This window comes from Trachemys scripta, chromosome 11 (genome assembly GCF_013100865.1).
Source record: "Trachemys scripta elegans isolate TJP31775 chromosome 11, CAS_Tse_1.0, whole genome shotgun sequence".
NCBI lineage: Eukaryota > Metazoa > Chordata > Testudines > Emydidae > Trachemys > Trachemys scripta.
In genome coordinates, this window is record NC_048308.1 from 60,079,416 (window position 1) to 60,103,256 (window position 23,841).

The window sequence follows — 23,841 nt, forward strand, 5'->3', positions numbered from 1 at the left end:
TCCCGTCAAGACTTCTAAAAAAACAGAACTTTTCTAGGCAAAAAAGAAAGCTGTCCATTGAGACTGCCTCTCTTTGTTAAACTCCATGTTTCAATCTGCGTAAATGTTCCTGCATTATTGATGGAGCTCTGTTTCAGCATATGACCTCCTTCATTTTATCTTCATCCAACAGTGCATTAATTTCCCCCAAGTCGAGTTCTTTTTCTAGTCCTTAAAGCCACGAACAATCTCTGGTTGTCCTTAGAAGTTTTATTTTTGGGGGCTAGATTCTCAGCTGGTGTCAGTTGGTGTAGCACCCTTAACTTCACCTGTAAGTGATCTAGTTTAGGTACATTATTTTTGGAATTATGTCTGTTCTCATGATTTATGTAAATCCATGTCTCTGTACTCTGTTCACTAGGTCTTCTGTGTAGTCTTGCAGAACATTGATAGCAGGTTGAGGAATCTGTAATTCCACTGTCTGAAGAGATACTGAATCACTTTCATTTCTTATTCGTTAAAGTATATTTGTAACTTCAGAGTAATTGATTCCTCATTTGTGTCATCAACTGGAAACATACAGCTGCATTTGATGGAAATAACCTATCATATAATAATATATCACATAGCAAGAATGGGCTGACAAAGAGCAAAATTAGCAATAGTCAGCACTGGTGAAGAGCCAAGTCAGAAAACTTTAGTTCATCCTCTCATTTAACAAAGTATCTGCTTCTAATCCAGTGAGTCATTGTCACATTCTGGGGTGCCTACAGCAAGGGGGTTATGTCGCTGCCTTCCCTGTAATCGTGGGTGCCTCACAATGCATCTCTGTTGTAGCTCCCAACCTAGACTGCTCACAGCCAGCCTACCAGCATGCAGGTTGCATCCTGAGTATGTGTGTGCTAGGCAATCCTGGTTCAGCAGCTCTGATCCCACCAGCCTGATCCCACAGCTCCACTCTGGTTTCCACCAGCCTCGGTTACTTCTTGCAGGGTGACTCCAACATGCTCCCAGTCCCAGATTTCCCCCCAAAATGCGTGTTCTGCACTGTCCAGCTCTTTCCTGGAAAGTTCAGATATTAAGGTTCATTGCTCCTGTAAAGAGTTGATATTCAACCGTTTACTTCAACTGGACTTACCAAACAGTTCAGTTTAAATAAAGTACTGGATCAGTTTAGATTAAAAATAAAACAAGTTTATTAAGTATTAACAAAGAAGATAGGATTTTAAGTGAATGCAAGTATAAGAGAGAAAGTTAGAAATGGTTACCTGTAAATATCAGTGAAAAAATGCATCTAAAAGTCAAACTTATTCTAGCAAGTTTTGGCTCAATGCTTTGCTCGAGATGGCCTTTCTTATCCACAGTCTTCCAGCAAGATGGAGGCTGACAGTTTCCTTGGTCAGGATCTCTCCCAGAGGCCCAAAGGTGTTGGTGCCTTAGTCTTTTTAGAAGAAAGAGACAGAACTTGGGCTTCTCTGACCCTTTCTTTGGTGGATTCTTCTGAGGGTTACCCTTCAAAGCAAGGTGGGCAAACTTTTTGGCCCGAGGGCCACATCTGGGTATGGAAATTTTATGGCGGGCCATGAATGCTCATGAAATTGGGATTGGGGTGCAAGAGGGGGTCAGGGCTCTGACTGGGGGTGCAGGCTCTGGGATGGGGCCAGAAATGAGAAATTGAGAGTTTGGGAGGGGGCTCCAGGCTGGGGCAGGAGGTTGGGGTGTGTGTGTGGGCGGGTGAGGGCTGCAGCTGGAAGTGTAGGCTCTGGGGTGGGGCCGAGGGATTTGGGGTATAGGAAGGTACTTCAGGCTGGGCCTGAGCAGTTCAGAGGGTGGGAGGGGGATCAGGGCTGGGACAGGGGGTTGGAGCGCGGGGGAGGGGGGGATTAGGACTCTGGCTGGGGGTGCGGGCTCTGGGGTGGGGTCAGGAATCTGGGCTTTGGGGTGCAGGAGGGTGCTTCGGGCTGGGTTCAAGGGGTTTGGAGGGCAGGAGGGAGATCAGGGCTGGGCAGAGAGTTGAGGCACGGGAGGGGTTCAGGGAAGCAGTGATATGTCCCCCCTCCAGCTCCTACGTGGAGACATGGCCAGGTAGCTCTGCACGCTGCCCCATTGGCTGCAGTTCCCGGCCAGTGGGAGCTGCTGGGGCGGCACTTGGGGCGGGGGCAGTTCGCGGAGCCTCCTGGCTGCCCCTAAACATAGAAGCCAGAGTGGGGACATGCTGCTGCTTCCGGGAGCCGCAGCACATGTGTGTCGAGCGGCCCCCGACCCCGCTCCCCGGCTGGAGTATGGGAGCAGGGCAAGCCCCATACCCTGCTCCCCAGCAGGAGCTCAAGGGCCAGATTAAATTGGCTGCTGGGTTGGATGTGGCCCACGGGCCGCAGTTTGCCCACCCCTGCTTCAAAGTAAAGTTTATTCAAGCAGTAAGAAGGCAACATGGAGTCTGGTGATGAAGGAGGCTCCATGCCCCTTTTTTCTCCCTTTGTCTTTGATGAAATCCAACTCGTTCTGTTTCTAGTCATCTCTTCCTCCTGCTATCTCGAGGACCCTATTTACTATTTATATGTACATTGAGGGGTAAACATACATGCCTTTATTTAGGATATGCCTGTTTAACAACTTTTGCCTAGACAGAGCTGTCTGGTTGTGAACATGTGTTAATATCACATAGAGTGAATTTGTAACGTCACATATAATACTGTCATACATTTCACCATATTATTGACCAGCAAGTTATTTATTATTTTCAAATGAAATCTTACAAGGCATATTTCATACAAAGATTACAACAGTGTGTAGAGTATGAACACAGGGATGCTTTTGGTCACAGTTACCCACAAAAATATCAAAAAACCCCACCACAATTAATAGTCCAAACCTAGCCTACTCACCATTGTCTCAATCTTCAGCATTGCTATTCCAGAGCAACACTGTCATGGGCGTGACTCTCTTCTGTTACCTCAATTTATGTCAATAGAACTCCATTGAAATCGGGGAGTTATATTGGTGTAAAACAGATGTAACCATGGAGAATCAGGCCCACGGCCAGGACATTAAAGAATAGCATATAGTGCAAGTGGCTTTTCTTCTAAGTGTGAGCTCAGCCCTTTCCTTCCAGATCTCTCACCTATGTACCAGAAGGAGAGAAAGTGGAATGTGGCACATCTTATAGATGAATCATTGAGGAATAATATATTAACTTTTTGTCCACTATCTTACTCCCCTCCGAATCCCAGATTATCCCCCAAAGCATCCAAGGCTGAAAGTTTGCACTGCTGAGTCAATAGAAGCTTTGCCTTTGGCTTCAATGGGCACAGGATCTGGTGCTCAGCCAGCAACAACCTAAATAACCATCTAAACCCTTATCAGAATTCCAATATCTCTCAACGGCATGCCAACCTTCCAGATAGAAACACCATCCTTAAATATTTTCAATGCTGTGTTGGAAATGTTTTCATAATTTGTTTTCAGCCGACTCTGTGAATACCCTGTGCTAGCAACAAAAGAAAAACAAAAATATCTTTTCTGATGTTGTAAGTCCTTCAAGTAATATTAAGCTCTTTAATAATTCCATATATATGGAGCTTCTAAAGCAATAAAATGCCTCTAATTGTTCACAGCTCTTCCTTCTCACCAATTTAGTTGCTAATTTAGTAAAATGACTGTCAGATGTTGGAGACAATGGACAACTTGGAGAAGACAACTAAAGATTTACTCCTTCTATTCATTGCTTCTTGAACTATGATACAATGTCAAACAACTTATCAATGAGATTGGTTAGCTAAAGCCATCTCCATGTGTGCGTGTGGGGAAAAAAATCCTCTTGTTTCCTGAAACACAAGCAATTATCAGGTACTATAGTAATGAGAGGATAGTATGGGCCAGGTCATTAGCTGTGTATGTTAGCACAGTCTCACTGAAGTCAACAGAACTATATTGATATGCATTGGCCAAGATCTAGCCCTATATTTTCTTCAGGTTAGGAATAGGCTAGGAATACATGGTACTAATATAAGGGAGAATTCCTTCTCTAACACCACAGAAGACTCTGGTAAAGACCCCAGAGTCAGAACTTGATTATGTTAGATTATTACAGTTCAATATCTGACCAACTTTAGAGATGACACATGGCTGCAATTACCTGGGCAACAGTGGGATGAAGTAGTAAGGCTAATACTGGCATCCTATTTCTTCCAAGCAGGCAAAGTCACGTGGTTGATGAGGTCAGAGAAGGACCTGCAAACATGCTCAGCTGTGGAGACCAACTCCTGCTTTATAGCAGACTGCTGAGCTGGAAAGAAAAGAGATTATTTCACAGCACCTAAATGCAGTAAAATCCCTGTACGACTCTTTAAAAGACTCCAATTCAAGGTAATTTTATAGAAACAAAAGTTTTATCCGCTGGCTTTCCTTATTACATTCTTATCAATGAAAGTGAGGCATCCTGAGAGCTGAACAAAGTTATGCTGTAATAAGACCATTGATTACAAGAGGATTTTATGTGATTGGGAGGCTGGCTGTGGGGGTCAAACAATTACACAGTCATAGAAATTGGAGACAGAAAAGACCACCAATGCAAGTTTGTTCCATATTGACTGCTGAGAGTGACTTCTTCTACAGTACTATGTCTTCTCCAGTTTTAAATGACTCAAGCAGTGAGGGTTTAAATGTTGAGCTCACATGAATGCAAATCTGGAGTAATTCTAGAGTGATTGCACGCTGAGAGAGGAAGGCTAGTGTTGTGGTGACAGCACTGCAATGGAAATTAGAAGATCTGGGTTCAATGCTTGACTGCCACATGTTTAATATGGTATTTATAAACTATGAACGGAGTGTCAGATCATATCTCTACTCATGTTGAGTTAGTCTTTGCTCTGTGACTTATATGGATTACTTACAGTAAGAGACTGCTCTTTGGGTCCATTCCTAAGCACCTTGTATATAACAGCAGCATTGGTAGCACTGACTATTATTAAGGTTGCCCAAGAGTTCCCATTATAAGACCCTGTTTTCAGTTGCTTATAACTTTGCTAAACTTTAATCCTTTGGGCTGACGTTTTCTGCGCTGCACAGCTTCCCCAGGCTGAACTTGTTCCTCCTCCATAAGGCTACAAGGGCAAAGTCAAACTTTCCCTGTAGTGGCTGATCTGGTCCAGGGCGGAGCTGGCACTAGAACTTGAGAGCAATGAGCTTGTCTCTCCTGTGCGCTCAGTGATCCCCTACTGGCAGTCAGCTAGCACAGAGGAGAAAGCTGTCTCATTTGAATACAGTGGTAACAAAAACTGGACTGTGGAGGAGGGAAGAGTAGATTGGGACAAGGTGTCTGGTGAAACTGGAAGTGGAGCAGGGGGAAAAGAAACTGTGCCTGGAACCTGGGGTGAGGAGCAGAATTGGAACTGGCTAGGCAAAGAGGTGGGACTGGAAGTCAGGGAGGAGAATAGAGGCTAGAACTGGTTGCTGGGGGGTGGGAGGCAAGGGTCCTGTGGAAAAAATAGTATATGATCCTGTATTTAAAGACTGACTTATAATGCAAATGCATAAAAGGGCTGAATTAAGGGTTCAGAAGCAACCTTAATTCTGGCATTTTCCAACTTTTGCAATCTCAGTAATGTTGTTTTCACATGGTTTTTTGTGTGTAATATATATTTATAGGGCCAGATGTAATGGACACAGAGTGCCTTGGGCCTTGCATGATGAAGGTTTAATAGAATGTTATTAATTTCAGATTTTAAGCAGTTTTAAATTATTTTTTAAATCTTCCCAGCTCATTTTTACAGCGTTATTTTATCTTTTCTCATATTCAACTCCCCTACTTCCTTGAAAATCCATCCAGCATAACACAGGTGACCTATGAATCTAGCCACTTCCTGTCAGTGAGAGACAAAAACTGGTTATCTGCCTTTCATAACTGTTGTTCTTCAAGATGTGTTGCTCATGTCCATTCCAAGTAGGTGTGTGCATGCGCATGCATGATTGTTGGAAGGTTTTTCCCCTAGTAGTACCCTGTTGGCTGTGGAGCCCCCCGGAATGGTGCCCTTATGGCGGTGAATATAGGTCCTGCCGACCCGCTGCCTCTTCAGTTCCTTCTTGCCGGATACTCTGACAGAGAGGAGGTGGGTGGGTCTCGGAATGGACATGAACAACACATCTCGAAGAACAACAGTTACGAAAGGTCGGTAACCATTTTTTTTCTTCTTCAAGTGATTGCTCATGTCAATTCCAAGTAGGTGACTCCCAAGCAGTCCCCTGGAGGAGGGGTCGGAGTTCACTGAGCTGCCGACTGTAGCACAGCTCTACCAAACACGGCATTGTCTCTCGCCTGCTGAGTGATGGTGTAGTGTGACATAAAGGTGTGAATAGACGACCACGTCCCCGCCCGGCAGATGTCATGAATGGGGACCTGTGCCAGGACTGCTGCAGATGAAGCCTGCACTCTTGTGGAGTGCGTTGTCAACGCTGGGGCCGGAATCGTTGCTAGAGAACAGCATATTCTGATGCAGGCCGTGATCCAGAACAGATTCTCTGAGACGAAATAGGGAGATCTTTCATTCTTTCTGCAATAGCGATGAAGAACTGCATCAACTTCCTAAACGGCTTTGTTCACTTGATGTAAAAGGCTAATGCTCATCTGACATGCAGGGAATGGAGCATGCATTCCCTGTCATTGGCACGTGGCTTAGGATAGAACACTGGCAGAAAGATGTCCTGATTTGTGTGAAATTGCGAATCTACCTTCAGGAGAAAACCTGGGTGCGGTCACAATTGTACCTTGTCCTTATAAAACACAGTATAAGGGTGCTCCAACGTCAAAGCCTTGAGCTCAGACCCCCTTCTGGCTGATGTTATAGCCACTAGGAACGCCATTTTCCAAGACAGGTGGAACAGTGAACTCATTGCTAGAGGCTCAAAGGGGGGGCCCAGGAGCCTTGAGAGCACCAGGTTAAGCTCCCATGGAGGGATTGGTTGTTTTACTTGGGAGTACAGTTTGTCCAGCCCCTTGAGGAAATAGCCAACCACAGGGTTAGCAAACACTGAGCGTCCTGTTGAGCCAGGATGGAAAGCCGAAATTACCACCAGGTGCACCTTTACTGATGAAACTGCCAGCCCTGGTTGCTTCAGGTGAAGCAAGTAGCCCAGGATAAAGGGAATCGAGGACTGCAACAGAGGGGTACCTTTCTGGAGGGACCAAATGGAAAATCTCTTCCACTTTGCCAGATAAGTGGCACGAGTGGAAGGCTTTCTGCTGCCCAGGAGAACTTCCCTAACCGAGTCTGAGAAGGTAAGTTCTAGAGGATTCAGCCATGGAGTTTCCATGCTATGAGATGGAGAGATTCTGGGTTAGGGTGCTGGAAGTGGCCATGGTCCTGTGTGATCAAGTCCAGAACCAAGGGCAAAGTAATGGGTGTATTCACTGACAGGTCCAGCAACGTGGTGAACCAGTGCTGACAGAGCCACGCTGGTGCTATTAAACTCAACGACGTTTTCTCTCACTGGACATTGAGGAGGACCTTGTGGGTGAGTGGGAAGGGTGGGAATGTATACAGCAGGCACCCTTTTCAGGACAGGAAGAGGGCATCTGTGAGAAAGCCTGGACTGTGGTTCAGGAAGGAGCAGAACTGTTGACACTTCCTGTTGCATCATGTTGCAAACAAGTCTATCTGGGGAGATCCCCACTTTTGGAAGATGTTGATGGTGGCATCCGGGTGCAGGGATCAGTTGTGGCTGTGAAACGACCTGCTGAGGCGATCGGCCGGTTCATTCTGTGAACAGGGAAGGTACAAGGCCTCCAATTGTATCAAGTGGGCGATGCAGAAGTCCCACAGCTTGAGGGTTTCCTAGCACAGGGAGAGGAGCGAGCACCACCCTGTCTGTTTATATAAAACATTGCTGTGGTATTGTCTGTTAGTACTGATACACATCTTCCCTGTAGATGGGTTTGAAATGTCTGGCAAGCGAGACGAACCACCCACAGCTCCCTGACGTTGATGTGCAGCAAAAGTTCCACCTGGGATCAAGAGGCCTTGTGTCTTGAGTTCGTTCAGGTGCACGCCCCATTTCATCGCTGCCGCATCTGTGACTAGAGACAGCGACGGCTGAAGTATGGAGAAGGGCACTCCCACACATATTGCTTGTGGGTTGAGCCACCATCGGAGGGATTTGAGAACCTGAGGAGTAAGAGTGACCAGTCTGTCTATGCGATCTCTGTTTGGCCTGTAAACTTGGGCTAACCACATCTGAAGCAGGTGTAGCTGCAACCTGGCATGGTGTACCACATACACATGCAGGCAGCCATATGCCGAAGCAACTTCAGACAAGTTTGCGCCATTGTAGTGGGGAATCTCTTGAGATCCTCTATGATGGCGCTTATGGTGAGGAAATGAGCTTCTAGGAGAAAAGTCCTAGCCTGGGTGGAGTCCAGGAGGGCCCGATGAACTCTATCCTCTGCATAGGAGTTATAGTTGACTTTTTTTTTCTACATTTAGAATGAGACCGAGACTGAGGAATGTCATGTGCACCAGGCTCACATGGTCCTCCACTTGGGCCCAAGATTGACCCTTGATCAGCCAGTCGTCCAGATATGGGAACACTTGCACCTGCTGCTTTCACAGGAAGGCCGCCACAATCGCCATGCACTTTGTGAACACCCGAGGGGCTGCTGAGAGGCTGAAGGGGAGGACCATGAACTGATAATGGGTGTTGTTGACAACAAATCGAAGGAAATGTCTGTGGGACGGGACTATGGACACATGGAAGTACGCATCCTTCAGGTCATGGGCGGCACACCAGTCTCCTGCATCCAGAGAGGGAATGATGGAAGGCAATGAGACCGTGCAGAACTTCAGCTTCTTCATGAATCTGTTGAGGTTTTGCAGGTCCCCTTGGCCTTGGGGATTAGGAAATAACGGGAATAGAATCCCCTGCCCCTGAACTCCATAGATACCTCTTCTACTGCCCCGAGTTGTAGGAGCATTTGCACTCTTGCACTAGAAGTTGCTCATGAGAAGGGACCCTGAAGAGGGACGGGGAAGGTGGGTGGGAAGATATAGAATTGGAGAGAATATCCCAATTCTACCATGCTCAAGACCCAGCGATCTGATGTTGTTTGAGCCCAAGCATGGTATAAATGGGATAGATGGTTCACAAAAGAAGAAGGATCCGGGATATGGACTGACGCGTCAGCCCTGGGTGCACCTTCGAAAGCTTTTCTTGGGAGCCAGTGACTGTCTCGCCAAGCCTTGGCCCTTGGTAGAGGAGGACTGCAGAGGCCTTCTCCTATTACTCCTATCCCATCTCCTGTTTATAGTCTTGCCGCAGCTGAGAGGGGTAGAAGTGAGGCGGGGGCTGAGGTTTAAAATGCTTTCTTTGCGGGGCCAGCGTATGAAGCCCCAAGGACTTTAAGGTTGCTCTAGAGTCTTTGAGATTATGGAGCCTAGAGTCCATCTGCTCAGCGAAGAGACCTGCACCATTGAAGGACAGGTCCTGTATAGTCTGTTGGACCTCTGGGGAGGGCTGAGACTTAGAGCCACGAACTAGTCACATGACAATGGCCGTAGATACTGTACAGGTGGCTGAGTCCACTGAGTCTAATGCAGCCTTCAAGGAAGTCCTTGCAATGGTCTTGCCTACCTCCAGGGCAGCCCCAAAGTCAGAGTGGGAGTCAGATGTAAGTAGCTCCTTAAACTTGGACAGGGAGTTCCAAGAGTTAAAACTGTAGCAGCTAAGAACTGCCTGCTGATTGACAATTCGAAGCTGGAGCCCTCTAGTGGAATAGACCTTATGGCTGAAGAGGTCCAGCTTCTTTGCCTCTTTAGACGTTGGAGTGGGGCGCTGGTGACCCTGCCTTTCCTTGGCCTTGGCCACATCCACTGCCAGCAAGCCCAGCTGGGAGTGGGTGAAAAGGTATTTGTACCTCTTAAAGCAGTGGTCCCCAACCTTTTCCGTGGGGCAGGCGCCGGATGACTAGTCGCCGAGGACTGTGGCCGCCAGACAAGCAGCCGCTGAAATGCCGCCGTGAAGCAGCAGCATCAAGAGGCGTCACCGCCGAAATGCCACCGAAATTCGGCGGCATTTTGGCGGTAGCGCTTCTTGACATTGCCACTTCTCGGTGGCATTTCGGCGGCTGCTTTTCCGGTGGCCAGTAGGTGGGCGCACATGGATACCCTGGCTCGTGCCATGGTACCCGCGGGCACTGCGTTGGGGACACCTGATTTAAAGGGTACAAAGTACTTCCTCTTCACCCCTTTAGCCATTGGAGGAATGGAAGCAGGAGTGTGCAAGAAGGTCTTGGTAGTATTGTGGATGGACTTGACCAATTGCAAGGCCACCCTGGAAGCACCTTCTGGTGTCAGAATGTCCACCATAGGGTCCATTTCTGCTGACACCTCCTCTGCTTGCAGGCCAAGATTTTGGGCTACTCTTCTGAGCAGCTCCTGATGGGCTCTATCATCCAAAGCCGGTAATGAGGCAGACAAGCCTGCTACTGCCTCATCCAGGGAGGAAGATGAAGAAGCCCTCATAGGCATGGGCTCCTCCTGACCTTCCAACTCATAGAAGTCCTCCCAAGCAGGTGCTTCCTGCACAGTGGCAGATGCGTTGCCAGATGCAAACTTGGTGCCAGTTTCGGTGCCGGCTCAGGCACTGGGCTCCGAACCCCTTGGAGGTTCACTTACCATGGAGGCAGACTGAGGTCCCCGTCTGTCCGAGGTGACCGAAAGGGACCTGGAGCTTGGCTCCTGGGCTTGATGATACGCCCATGGGGACCAGAACGGCCACTGAGTGGGTGCCTGCCACTGTGATGGCCAGGGCATCATCAAAAGTTGTTGCATCTCGTTATGCCTGGACTGAAGAGACTGGTGCCGGCTGCATTTGGAGACGTATGATTCTGGTTCTGACTCCAAGAACGAGTCTGATCTCGGGCTCCATGGCGGTGCCATGTGGGCTGGTGCCGGTGATCAGTGCTGAGGTGAGGACGACCAGTGCCGCAGCATGGCTGGTTTGCCCTTGGACAGTCCAGCCCCCCTGCATGGTGCTGGTGCTGGAGCTGCTGGTGCCAGGGAGTGCTGGATTGCCATCTCTATGAAGTCCCTGGCAACCTCAAACATGTCAGGAGTGGACGGCATGTCCAACTCCCCAATTTGGCTCTCCCATCCCGGAGAGTCCAACAGAACCAGACTCAACGGTTCTGCCTGGGCCACCAGAGTCAACAGTACCAGCTGTCCCTGAGCGGGAGCTGAGTGTCCTGATGTGGGACACACTCCATGGGCACCATCGTGCTCCACTGCTCGGACTTTTGGTGAGTTCTTTTGGCTCTTCTCAGCTTCTTATGCAGCACCGGTGACTGAGATCAGTGCCGAGAAATCACCGAACTTGTCTTTGGTGCCGAAGAGTGGCGGTGCCACGGGTCTCTGGGCCCCAAATCCTTCTCCAGCACCACAGCCTCCCTTACTGAGGCTGGTGCACTCAGCACCAAAGTGCTGGGCTTGGATCTTGATGTGGTCTGAGCCAGCTGGGGATGGACAGCTGACTCCATAAGGAGAAGCTTAAGTCCAAAGTCTCTCTCCTTCAGTCCTTGGGTGGAAACTCCTGCAGATCTTGCATTTGTCGGTCTGGTGGGCTTCCCCCAAGCACTTTATGCAGGAGTCATGAGGGTCTCCCCTGGGCATAGGCTTCTGGCAAGACCTGCAAGTTCTGAAGCCTTGAGACTGAAGCATGCCCTGGTCCCCGGAGGGGAGTAGGAAAACTCCTAGTAGGAAAAAGTGGGGGGTAATTCCCAACAGAAACTTATCTACAAACTAACTTAATTAAAATACTAGAACACCTATACTACGTAGAACTATATACAATACAAGAATAACTATTCGCTAGGAGAAGAGCTTATCCAAGGCAAGAGAACAAAGTAGCTTCAAAGACTGTCACTGGTGGTAAGAAGGAACTGAAGAGGCAGCAGGTCAGCAGGGACCTATATTCACCACCATAGGGCGCCACTCCAGGAGGCTCCACAGCCAGGGCTGGCTCCAGCTTTCCTGCCGCCCCAAGCGGCCAAAAATAAATAAATAAATAAAAAAGATGAGCGATGGCACTTCGGCGGCAGCTCAATCGCACCGCTTCTTCGGCGGCAATTCGGTGGCTGGTCCTCCCTCTCTTCCTCTTTGGCGGCAGTTCGGCGGCAACTCAAAGAGGAAGAGAGGGAATGCGGGACCCGCTGCTGAATTCCCGCCAAAGACCCGGACATGCCGCCCTGATACCGAACGGAGTGCCGCCCCTTTGAATTGGCCGCCCCAAGCACCAGCTTCCTACACTGGTGCCTGGAGCCGGCCCTGTCCACAGCCGACTCGACGGGTACCACTAGGGGAAAAACCTTTTGACAATTGTGCACGCAGCATGCACACACCTACTTGGCACTGACATGAGCAATCACTGAAAACACAGGTTCCTCAGAATGCCATGTCACTCCCTCCTTAGTAATTTACAGTGCCAGGAAGCACATCTAATACAAATATCCTGAGACCTATTGCCTCCCGTGCATTTCAGATTTCCATGTAAAAGCTTTCTGCTAATGTCAAGGGATGCAGTGAGGTTTAGTTACTGCACATCTAGAAATAAAAAAAAAAATGTATGTAACACAAGTTATCTAGTTAATAATATACTGTCTAACCAAATTATATTCAAATTGATGAAAAACAGCAGGTGCCATCATTACATACTCTAGGACTTTTGTGAAGAGGGGATATGAAGGACACCTCCCCTGTGTTTAAAGAATGGATGTGAACTCTGTGGGCATCCTTTTTAGAGTAATTTTAAACCAGCGAAAGAAATTCAAATGAGACCTCAAATTCATAGAGAAGGCAAGAAAATGAGCACCCTCTTGTTGGGAACATAACCTGCTGAACCTTTAAAGCATTTCCAAAGGTGAAATATAATTTCACAGAAAGACTGAACAATATTTGCTGAGTACGGGCTTGAGTAGTATTTAATGAGCATCTCACACGTTGCAACTTTTATATTCTGGGTAATTCCTAGAGTTGCTCAGGATGCAGATAAGTGCAGCACCTGACTGACCCAAAGTGTAAATATAAAGGCACCTCATGCTAGACTCAATGGACTAAATTCTCTGTTGGTGTCAAAGGGTGACACTTTATTAAGTCAGTGATGCTTCACCCATTTACACCAGAATAGAGAGTTTGGTCCATCTGGTCTATTCTCCACTCACGTATATATGTCCGGAGTAGCTCCAATGAAGTCTATAGAACTATGCTGGAGTAAACCGGATGTAGGTCCGAAGACAATCAGGCCCAATATCTGTGACGTTAGAACTCTTACCTGGTTGCAGTTGGAGAGATAATGCATCCTGCAGCTTCAGCACTAGCTGCTGCAGTTCCTTCTCTTCATTCACCTCCTTCTCATTAAATGGCACTTCTGCAGCAGTGGGACTAGAAGCTGTGGTCATAATTCCCTGGGGAAGGTTCCCGGTCCTTTCAGGTTGTGATATCCCCTCCTGATCTGTCTGAGGAATTCCCTTCTCTTTTGATTTTTCATGCTGTCTCATTAGGGGGTTGCCATTCTGCAGGAATATCGACCCTAAAGTGGTACCTGATGATCTCAGGTTCATTGCAACTGGATCAGTCTGAGTCTGTAATAGCTGCCTTTTTTCTGCAGCTGAGGAGGGATCAGTATAGCTAGTGGGGATGGGTTTTGCCAGAGCTGAATCTGATCCATTGTGAAGCTTTCTTTCCTCCCAGGGGTCTTCACTTTTTGGCATCGTATTTTGACACAATACAAATGAAGGATAGTTTGGTGGTTGTAACATTGCCTGAAATAAACACAACACAGGAAACCTGTTGCTTATAAAGCTTGATACAAAGCCAATGGAAGCCTGTTAAAGAACTGAAATGAGACTTGAGAGATCTGGTTTCAGTTCCCTCCCATCCCTGCCACAGAAACCATATATGACCTTGGGCAAATCAGTGAATCTCCATGACTCAGTTTCCCCACCTGTAAAAAGGGGATAGTAATGCTTCCCTTGTCAGTCTTGTCTAATTAGTTTATAGCTTTTCAGGACAGGGACTTTCTCTTCATACGCTTGTACAGCACTTAGCACAATGGAGTCCTGATCGTGGCTGGGGATTTTCGACACTACTGCAATATAACAACAAATCAATAGGAATTATTTCATTGACTTCAGTGGACTTTGGATCAGGCCCATAAAAACTTTGGTGTCTAACCAGAAACACCTTGTCTCTGTCTTTTTCTTCTTCTAGTTATCCCCTGCCTGATTTTAAGTGTATTGGGTCTAATTATATTGTACACAGGTTTCATTCCACAATTTTCAATGTCTCAATTTATTGTAATTTCAGTCTCAAGATATTATACCTTATTGTGCCAGTAAAAAGGGGACGTCATAGTAGCTCAAGATTTAATTTGCTGGAAAATTATTCTAAAATAATTTAACTAAGGGGAAATATATATATATATATATATATATACACCCACACCCACACACATCCATGCAATGTGTGCATGCATATTTCGTGTATATATATGTGTCTTTGTATGTATGACTCATACAAACAAATTGCATGTATATCCAGTTGTAAGATGCCATGTATTTGCATAGCATATGGACTAATATTTTAGAGCGAAAACATCATTTAAATTTTAGAAACCAAAGGTTACTTTAAATAAATCAGAATTAAAATATTTCAAAAGAAAAAGGCAAAATAAGATATTGATCCGCAGCAAAGAAAGACTTTCCTTTAATTATCAGACTAGATCTCTAATTCTTATCACCTGACAAGATAAGATTGTTCTTTAGACTGCACTGTCTAGTGATGTGTCCAGTCTTGATTAAGATGCATTGAGCAATTCTCTTTGGAGACTTTTTTTTTATGGTTGGAATTTCTCTAAGGGTGTTTTCACTCTTACGCATTATTTATTATTCATTATAATTCTTATTTATTTATTTGTAATGTGGTAATGCCTACGAGCCCCATTGTGGATCAGAGCCCCATTGTGCTAGGTGCTGTATAAACAGAACAAAAAGAGTCCCCGCTTACTGTCTGTCTGTCTATGTCGATAGATAGATAGATAGATACAAGAGACAACAGGGGAAGCACAAAGTAACAATGAGACAATGCTGGTGCGCAGTGCTCAGAGCATGCCAATAGCCAAATCGTTGTCAAGATTCTTGGCACATTGTTCTCTGTACCTTTATTTCCTGCATCATTTGCTGCAGCTCCGCCTGCACACACTCATGGTTTGCTATCAGGGCTTGGAGCTTTGCTTCTAGTCTGCAGCTTTTGTCTTCCTGGGAGTTGTGGAGGAGCAGCACTTTGTCTTTCCATTTGTTTAACTGCTTTCTCAGGTACCTGCCAGGCAACAGAGAGCGACAGGGGAGTTACTGGACTAAATTACCTTCCATGCACACTCCTTAGTGCAGAGCACGAGAGAGAACAAATATTGCAGCTGGGCTGGTGCAAAGGGGCCATAGCACAGGTAAAAGAACCTTCCCACCAGGGTGCAGGGGGCCAGTACTCCAGGAGCTGAAGTGCCTCCACAGCAGCCTATGCACAAGGGCATTGCAGGAAGCTCAGGACATGGGCAGGATGGAGAAGGTGTGCCCAGGATGGTCCTGGGCTCTGGTGATTCAACATTCCTGGAATGGCCCATGGGACTGTCACAACAGAGACAAGAGACAGGGCAGCCCACAAGGCTGCCCTTCCCTGTGCCTGGGGTAAAGCCAGCTCCTGCCAGCTCTCAAAGTGAGGAAGTGCAAGCTGTCTGTCCTGGCCCCAGCACACGGATGAATCTGCCCCATTGTTCCCTGATGATGATCCTTCTCGCTAAGGACCTTCTGTATGGCCTCCATTGATTGCACAGAAAGTTTCGACAGAAGCCACTGTCCTTGGAAAGATGAGGTTATTGCAATCAAAAGTGCTACCCACACACATACTAAAGACGATGCACCTAATATCTACTCAGGGCAGACAATACATAATACTACCCATTTCTCTAATCTAGAGGCAGACTCCTACGGAGACGTGCTGCCCACAGGATAGCAATACAGCTCTGTCTTGCCCACTGCTGAGGCGGAAAGGGAGATATAAAAGCTGGTTATCACTGGCGAAATAAGACAGCTGCTGTATATTGCTCAACTGAAATAGTTCTCCCCACTCTTCTATTACATCCAAGAGTTCTAGTTCTAGTTTATTAACTTTCTATTGGATAATGTGTTGGTTCATATAAGCAAGAAGTAACGGTGTTATAAATCTGTCTTTTACTAAACGGTTTCTTCCAGCTCTATTTTTGAAAGAAGAAATACATCAGTCAGTACGCACTCAGAAAAACCCACTTTCGCTAGGGATAAAGGCAGAACTCATCTGCTCACTTTCCTCATGTGAGTAGCCCTACTGACCCCTTCAATGAGATTATACATATCAGCTGAGCAAGACTTGGCCAGAAGGCTTGTAAAAAGCCTGGACATGCAAAGTTAACACTAGTATTTAGATCTGGGTTTAGAAAAGGTTTTCCTGTCCTGCAAGAGTTTTTCAGATTTTTGAAATTTTTTCCCACCCTGAGATGGGACAAAAAGTCAATCTCAAATTTTTTTTGTGAACCAATGAAATTTTTTTGGTTCGGATCAATTGAAACATCTCGTTTTGATACCTACCTTTTAATTTTTTAAAAAACTTATTTTAATACAAATTAAAATGTCTAAGCAAAAAATTATTTTGAATCAGAAAATGAACAGATCAACATTTCCTGATGAAAAATGTTTCATTGGAAAATTCTTGACCAGCTCTACTAGTCCTTTTAATAGTCCTTATATTTCAGCATTTAATGGCCCTGTCCTGTGTGATTCTGAGAATCTTTAGCTATTTCTGTGCCCATTTCTGTCAGCAAACATGCACCTGAGAAACTTAACCTGTGCAAGTATTTCCACTGACTAGGAATGAAGGGGACTACTCCCGTGAGCAAAGTTACTCATTTTCCTGTTTACAGGATTGGGTTGCCAACTTTGGTTGGATGTATTCTTGGAGGTTTCCTCACATGACATAATCTTTAAAGATTCATTTTTAATTCCTGGAGACTCCAGGACAATCCTGGAGGATTGGCAACCCTAGTCTTGAGTCAGGACAGAGTACATTTCTGAAGGAGCAGGCTTCACACGCACCATCTCTGCTACCATTAACTTCAGTGGGAGTTGAAGATATTCAGCATCTCACAGGACTGGCCCCTATGGGTATGTCTGCACTGCAGTGTAAGCCTGTGCTTGAGCTTGGGCTCAAGCCTAACACCTTTTGCATCTACACTGCAATTGCTCTAACCCAGGACTCAGTCCCAGGACCCTGCAGGGTCCAAGCACAAGTCGAGCTGGGACCCAGGATTTCACCCCTATTACTTTGCAGTGCAGATGCAGTCCACTCGATACATGTCCCAGTAGTCTGCCAGAAGTATCCCACAATTCCATGGGACAACTTCCTTAGTCCTCTCTATCCCAACAATCTCCAATCCACTCTGTTGAAAACAGAAGCCAACCCCCCCTTTGGCAAATGGCAGCAGCTCATGCCAGCATTAACCCATTCTCTTCTGATCACTGATCTGCAAGCACACTATCGGAGAACCTCTGGGTTTGCAATGGAGAGCGAAACAATCAAGCCTTTTGCAAAGTGAGCTGCTTCATGGCCACAGGAGCACAGCCAAATTTTGGTGAATCTCTGATGCGAGGCTAGTAAAACACCAGGAACAATTATGCATACCAGCAAATAGATAAAAACCTAGCAGCTCTACAGATTTTCTGGACAAGTGGTCATATTAAGAGGATAAAGAGTGAATACAGGAAGACCAGGAACAAGAACCGCACCTCAGGCAGCTTGCTAATGACATGCCCATTTTATGATGACTTTGACTGGGTTCTGGGCACTGTGCCCAGCACGGAGCCAACCGTGCTTCATGACGACCTGGTCTGTCATGATGTTGCCCTTTAAAAAAGAGAAGAAGGAGAATCCGGGGAACTACAGACTGGTCAGCCTCACCTCAGTCCCCAGAAAAATCATGGAGCATGTCCTCAAGGAATCCATTTTGAAGCACTTGGAGGAGAGGAAAGTGATCAGGAACAATCAACATGGATTCACCAAGGGCAAGTCATGCCTGACCAACCTGATTGCCTTCTATGCAGTGATGAGCTGCCAAAATATTAACAATCGGTTCCCTTCTCCTGACCCCACGAGGGGGTTGTGCCCCCCCCAGGACTCCTGCACCATCCAACCACCCCTTCTCTCTATCCCCTGACTGCCCCTGGAACTCCTGCCCCTGACTGCCCCCCACCGCCCCATCCAACGCCTGCTCCTTCCTGACAGCTCCCCCCAGGCCCTTTGCCCCCATTCAATCCCCCTGTTCCCTGCCCTCTGACCGCCCCGACCCTAATCCACCCCCCCAACACCCCCACCCTCTATCCAACACCCCCTCCCTGTTCCCTGCCCCCTTACCGCACTGCCTGGAGGTGGGAGCTGGGGTAGGGGCCGGGCCTGGGCCCGGGGGCCACGAAGGCCGGCCGGGGCCAGAGCCGTGCGGCGCCTGGAGCCCTCCTCGCGCACCCGCCCCAGCTCACCTGCGGGAAGCCGCTGCTTCCTTCTCAGCCCTCCCAGGCTTCCCACACAAACAGCTGATTCGCAGGAAGCCGGGGAGGGGGAGGAGAAGCCAGGGGAGCATTCAGGGGAGGAAGCGGAGCGAGGTGAGCTGGATTCGCAGGAAGCCGGGAAGGGGGAGGAGAAGCCAGGGGAGCATTCAGGAGAGGAGGCGGAGCGAGGTGAGCTGGGGCCAGGGGAAGGGCAGGGAGCTGCTGGAGCTTTTGTTAAATTTAAAAGCCTTTTTAGAACCAGTTGTCCCGTGCGGGACAACCGGTTCTAAAAGGGCTTCTAAATTTAACAGGTTCCCACGAACCGGTGGGAACTGGCTCCAGCTCACCTCTGCTTCTATGATCAGATAACTGGTTCTGTGGATATAGGGAAAGTGGTGGACCTGATATACCTTGACTTTAGGAAAGCTTTTGATACAGTCTCCCACAGTATTCTTGCCAGCAAGTTAAAAAAGTATGGATTGGATGAATGGACTATAAGGTGGATACAAAGTTGGCTAGATCATCTGGCTCAATGGGTAGCGATCAATGGCTCGATGTCTAGTTGGTAGCCGGTATCAAGCAGAGTGTCCCAGGGGTTGGTCCTGGGGCTGGTTTTGTTCAACATCTTCATTAATGATCTGGATGAAGGAATGGATTGCACCCTAGCAAGTTCACAGATGACACTAAGATGAAGGGAGAGGTAGATATGCTGGAGGTTAGGGATAGGTTCCAGAGTGACCTAGACAAATTGGAGGATTGGGCCAAAAGAAATCTGATGAGGTTCAATGATAAGTGTAGAGTCTTGCGCTTAGGATGGACTAAGCAGCAGTTCTGCAGAAAAGGACCTGGGGATTACAGTGGACGAGAAGCTGGATATGAGTCAGCAGTGTGCCCTTGTTGCCAAGAAGGCTAATGGCATATTGGGCTGCATTCGTAGGAGCATTGGCAGCAGATCGAGGGAAGTGATTATTCCCCTCTATTTGGCACACATCTGGTGAGGCCACATCTGGAGTATTGCATCCAGTTTTGGGCCCCCCACTACAGAAAGGATGTGGACAAATTGGAGACAGTCCAGCGGAGGGCAACAGAAATGATTAGGGGGCTGGGGCACATGACTTATGAGGAGAGGCTGAGGGAACTCTGCTTATTTAGTCTTCAGAAAAGAAGTGAGGGGGATTTGATAGCAGCCTTCAACTACCTGAAGGGTGGTTCCAAAGAAGATAGAGCTAGGCTGTTCTCAGTGGTGGCAGATGACAGAACAAGGAGAAATGGTCTCAAGTCACAGTGGGGGAGGTCTAGGTTGGATATTAGGAAAAACTATTTCACTAGGAGAGTGGTGAAGCACTAGAATAGGTTACCTAGGGAGGTGGTGGAATCTCCAGCCTTAGAGGTTTTTAAGGCCTGGCTTGACAAAGCCCTGGCTGGGATGATTTAGTTGGGGATTGGTCCTGCTTTGAGCAGGGGGTCGGACTAGATGACCTCCTGAGGTCTCTTCCAACCCTGATATTCTGTGATTCTATGTTAGCCCCTAAATCCCCCATGAGGACTGAAAGCAGTCAGCAGCAGGCTCCAAGTGAGGAGCATGAAGTGACTCTCTTAATGAAACCAGTTCCAGAGCAAGCCGTGGATCAGGATCAACAGCGAGTTCTTGGTCCCTACTTGGAAGAGCTGTTTGATCGCCCTGCCCAAGGAACAGCCCACTGCCAAGTCTGCTGCAAACACGGTGGAGTCTGACGTGGCCCCAGAGCCTGGTAAGTGTATGATTCAAATTTACAGTTTATTATTCCAGTAATGGGAGGGATTCCTGCATCATTCGCCTTCCCTTCCCCCACCTGTTTAGTTCAAAATGGCAACTTGAAATTTCAAAGATTAATAAACAGCTGTAAAGGTTATTGTAACTGTTAAGTCACAGATGTTTGCTAGAGTCATTCATGATTTCCTTTCAGCAATAAGAAATACGCCACTTTGTAATCACTCCTCCTGGGTCTATGCAGCTGCCTATAAACAGCGAACTGAGTGTGTGTGTATTTGGGAAAAAGTCTTCTATTTCCAAATCTAGTCCATTTCTGTTAGAGGTAATCCATGCAGTCTGCGGGTCACAAATTCATTTCTCCGAAGTACGAATGGGGCGTCAGTTTTTTCCCCAGAACTGTGCCGGGTGCAGAAAAGCTGCAGATTTTAGCATATTTGCATGTGGCAGTAACAGGGTAGGCCAAAGATGCTGTGTCAGCTCATAAGATTAATTCCTTCATGGATTCTGGCCCAATCCTGGCTGCTGATAGCTGCATGCTTTTCCTGAAGCAGGAGCTCCACATAGATAGTCACATTGCAGGGAAGGGCGTATTTTCCAGACCCCCCGTTTAGCTGACTAATCCACCCAACTTTCAAATATGCTGTTTGGTCACTATATGTTTGAATATTTCAGCTGCACAGAGTGCATGTTTCTCTCCAGCAGCTTGGAATAACATGTCTCTCTGCCAATAGGGCACCACAAGAACACTTATGTCGTCTTCCAAAATATGAAAGACCTGAAATGACAGAAAAAGCCTTTTGCAGCAAGGGCATTATACACATCTCTCCTCCTCCCCCGCATGACAATTAGTTATGAAATTTTTATGAAACAGAAAAAAGATTATAATTTTTAACTTACCCTTGTCTCCATACTTCTGTAACAGTGACTAACAAGGCTATGTTCAGAGACAGCATGAGGATTAAAGCAGCCCCTTCACAATATTTGTTCACTTTAGAAATGTTACATATTATGTTCTTGAGATTCCACCATAATTAATTCTGTGATACTAATCTACTTTAGACAATAATCCTTTTTTCTTGTCCTATTTCAGGACCCTCAACCTCTACTGCCTGCTGTTCTTCAGGAACTTGATTCCTGGCCCAAGGTACTTTCACGGACCGTTCCAAAAGGAAGAGTTTCCATGACAAAGTTATGGTCGATGATCTTAAGAGGGCAGACCAGCGGGTCCGGTACCAGAAGAAGAGGGATGAAAGACTGGAACAACAGCATACTGACAGGCAAGAGGAAAGGCTGGGGCATGCCACCCAGGTAGAGAACAGGGTTTCCGCGATGGGGCTGGCACTTGGAAAGCAGTTCCTGGAACAGGAATGGTGGCTTAGGGAGGGAGACAGAGCTCAACAGAGAACTGTTTCAGCGACTCCCATCCATAATGGCTGCCAGAGTACCATCTCCTGCTGCCTCCCCCACACCATGGCAGGATAACCCTGCAACATACCTCAGTCCTGCAGTAGCTTGGGCAACCCCATATCAGGGTGATCGATGCATTCAGGACTCAAAAGCAGTGGGGCAGGACAACTAAACTCCATGCAGCCTTCCTTCTTCAACTCTTCTCTAGTGGAAACCTCCATCTGCCTACCCCTCTGCCAAGTGAAGGGAAAATGTGTAAAGGGAAAGGAGAACATGGGGCCAGAGGACATGTAGCGGCATGGGGATTCTGTCAGGTATTAAATATTTCCTGCCTTTTTTTTTTTTTTTTTTTTTTTTTTTTTTTTTGTGCATTTGTGTATGGTTTTGTTAAGGCAGCTGGTCTGCCCAACAGTGTGTGAGTGTTTTGCTATTTTAAGACATGTTTACAAATAAAACATATGTTTTCAAGAAAGTTTATTGCTATCAATGCATCACTTCGTGCAATCATGATTTGAGCTAATAAAGCTAAAAACATATTCAGGAGCAATTAAACATTAGTAAGCAAATAGTATTCCTCGATTTAGCTAGGTATGGCCATTCACATTTCAATAAATTCCATCTGGGCACCCATTCTACCACCTCCAATTCATTATTCTTCATGTCATTCAGACTTACAGTGCATGGCAATCAACCCCACACTCCTCCCAAGCACTGCTCTCTGCTCCCCTCAAAAATAATGAGCCACTTTTCCCCCACAAGCACATTCCTACAGGTACTATTCCCCCTCTTCCATTGGGCCATTGCAAGTCCATAATGTGAGAGCACAAAGCATCCCTCACTTTTGGTGCCCAGGTGCAACCAGCTCCCATAGGGGTAGCTGCACTTTCTGCCTGAGAGTACCAATCCAGCATCCCCTTGCTATCATAGGTCCATTCTCGGGGAAATGGCTTCACAAAAGTTATGAAGAGTGCAGCAAGTCACAGTAATGCGGACAGTATTGATGACACTGGCATCCAAATGGGTCTGTAGACACCTCCAATCAGGGCCGGCTCCAGGTTTTCTGCAGCCCCAAGCAGCAAAGAAAAAAAAAAAAGCTGCGGCAGCGCGATCGCGCCGCTCCACTCTTCGGCGGCAATTTGGCGGCAGGTCCTTCGCTCCAAGAGGGACTGAGGGACCCGCCGCCGAAGACCCGGACGTGCTGCCCCAATAGTGGCTGGAGTGCCGCCCCTTGGTATTGGCCACCCCAAGCACCTGCTTCTTTAGCTGGTGCCTGGAGCCGGCCCTGCCTCCAATATGATTTTAATCTGCCAAAAAGTACATTCAACAACCATTCTACACCTGCTGAGAGTGTAATTTAACCTTCTTTTGCCAGGGCCTCTGAATTCATGGTATGGTTTCATAAGCCATGGCAAAAGGGGGTATGTGGAGTCCCCCAGAATAACAGTAACACTGTTTATGTCATGTCATTTGTGGGAATAATGTCCCAGCCTGTCCATGAATGTAGACTCCTGAGCGGGGAAAAACTGGCACCATGCTCTTTTCCAGTACAGTCCATGATGATTTTGTTCATAAATCTGCCTTTGTGGTCCATTAGTGTCTGTATAACAGTAGAGTAGTATCCTTTGTAGTTTATGTACTCGTGCTCTTTGAGGAGGGCAAACTATGGGCACATGAGTCTCATTCATGGCCCCAGCACTGGTAGGAGACCATCCTCTCAAAGTCAGCAGTTACCTCCAGACTATCTTTAATGCCTGCCACCTTGGGGCAAACCACATGCCTGACTGCCTCAGTTAGCTCTGCCACCATGTTACCAACTCTTGACTTTCCAACCCCAAACTGGTTGGCAATGGACCTGTAGCAGTTTGGGGTATCCAGCTTCCAGACGGTTATAGCAACCCGCTTCTGGGCCGGCAAGAGTTACCTTAGTTGTCTCTTTACGGTGGAGGGTGGGGGCAAGCTACTCAAAAAGCTCCAGAAATGTGGATTTCTTCATGCGAGAGGTCTAGACCCACTGCTGGTCATCCCAGTTCTGCATGACGATGTGGTTCCACCAGTCTGAATGTGGTCCTGCACCAGAAGCGATGGTCTACAT

At 47.1% G+C, this 23,841-nt stretch overlaps 1 protein-coding gene across 4 annotated transcripts in view; it reads right to left on the reverse strand.

The window, feature by feature from the left end:
- Positions 1-2,359: 2,359 nt before the first annotated feature.
- DYTN (dystrotelin) overlaps positions 2,360-23,841 on the reverse strand; it is a 60,464-nt gene continuing 38,982 nt past the window's right edge. For all 4 annotated transcript variants that reach the window (XM_034786041.1, XM_034786042.1, XM_034786039.1 and 1 more), the window contains exons 13-16: positions 15,179-15,338; positions 13,294-13,783; positions 4,115-4,264; positions 2,360-2,521 (exon numbers count right to left, since the gene is read on the reverse strand). In XM_034786041.1, coding sequence (XP_034641932.1) covers positions 4,158-4,264; positions 13,294-13,783; positions 15,179-15,338 — 757 coding nt within the window. In that variant the 3' untranslated portion in view covers positions 2,360-2,521; positions 4,115-4,157. The remainder of the gene's footprint in view (positions 2,522-4,114; positions 4,265-13,293; positions 13,784-15,178; positions 15,339-23,841) is intronic.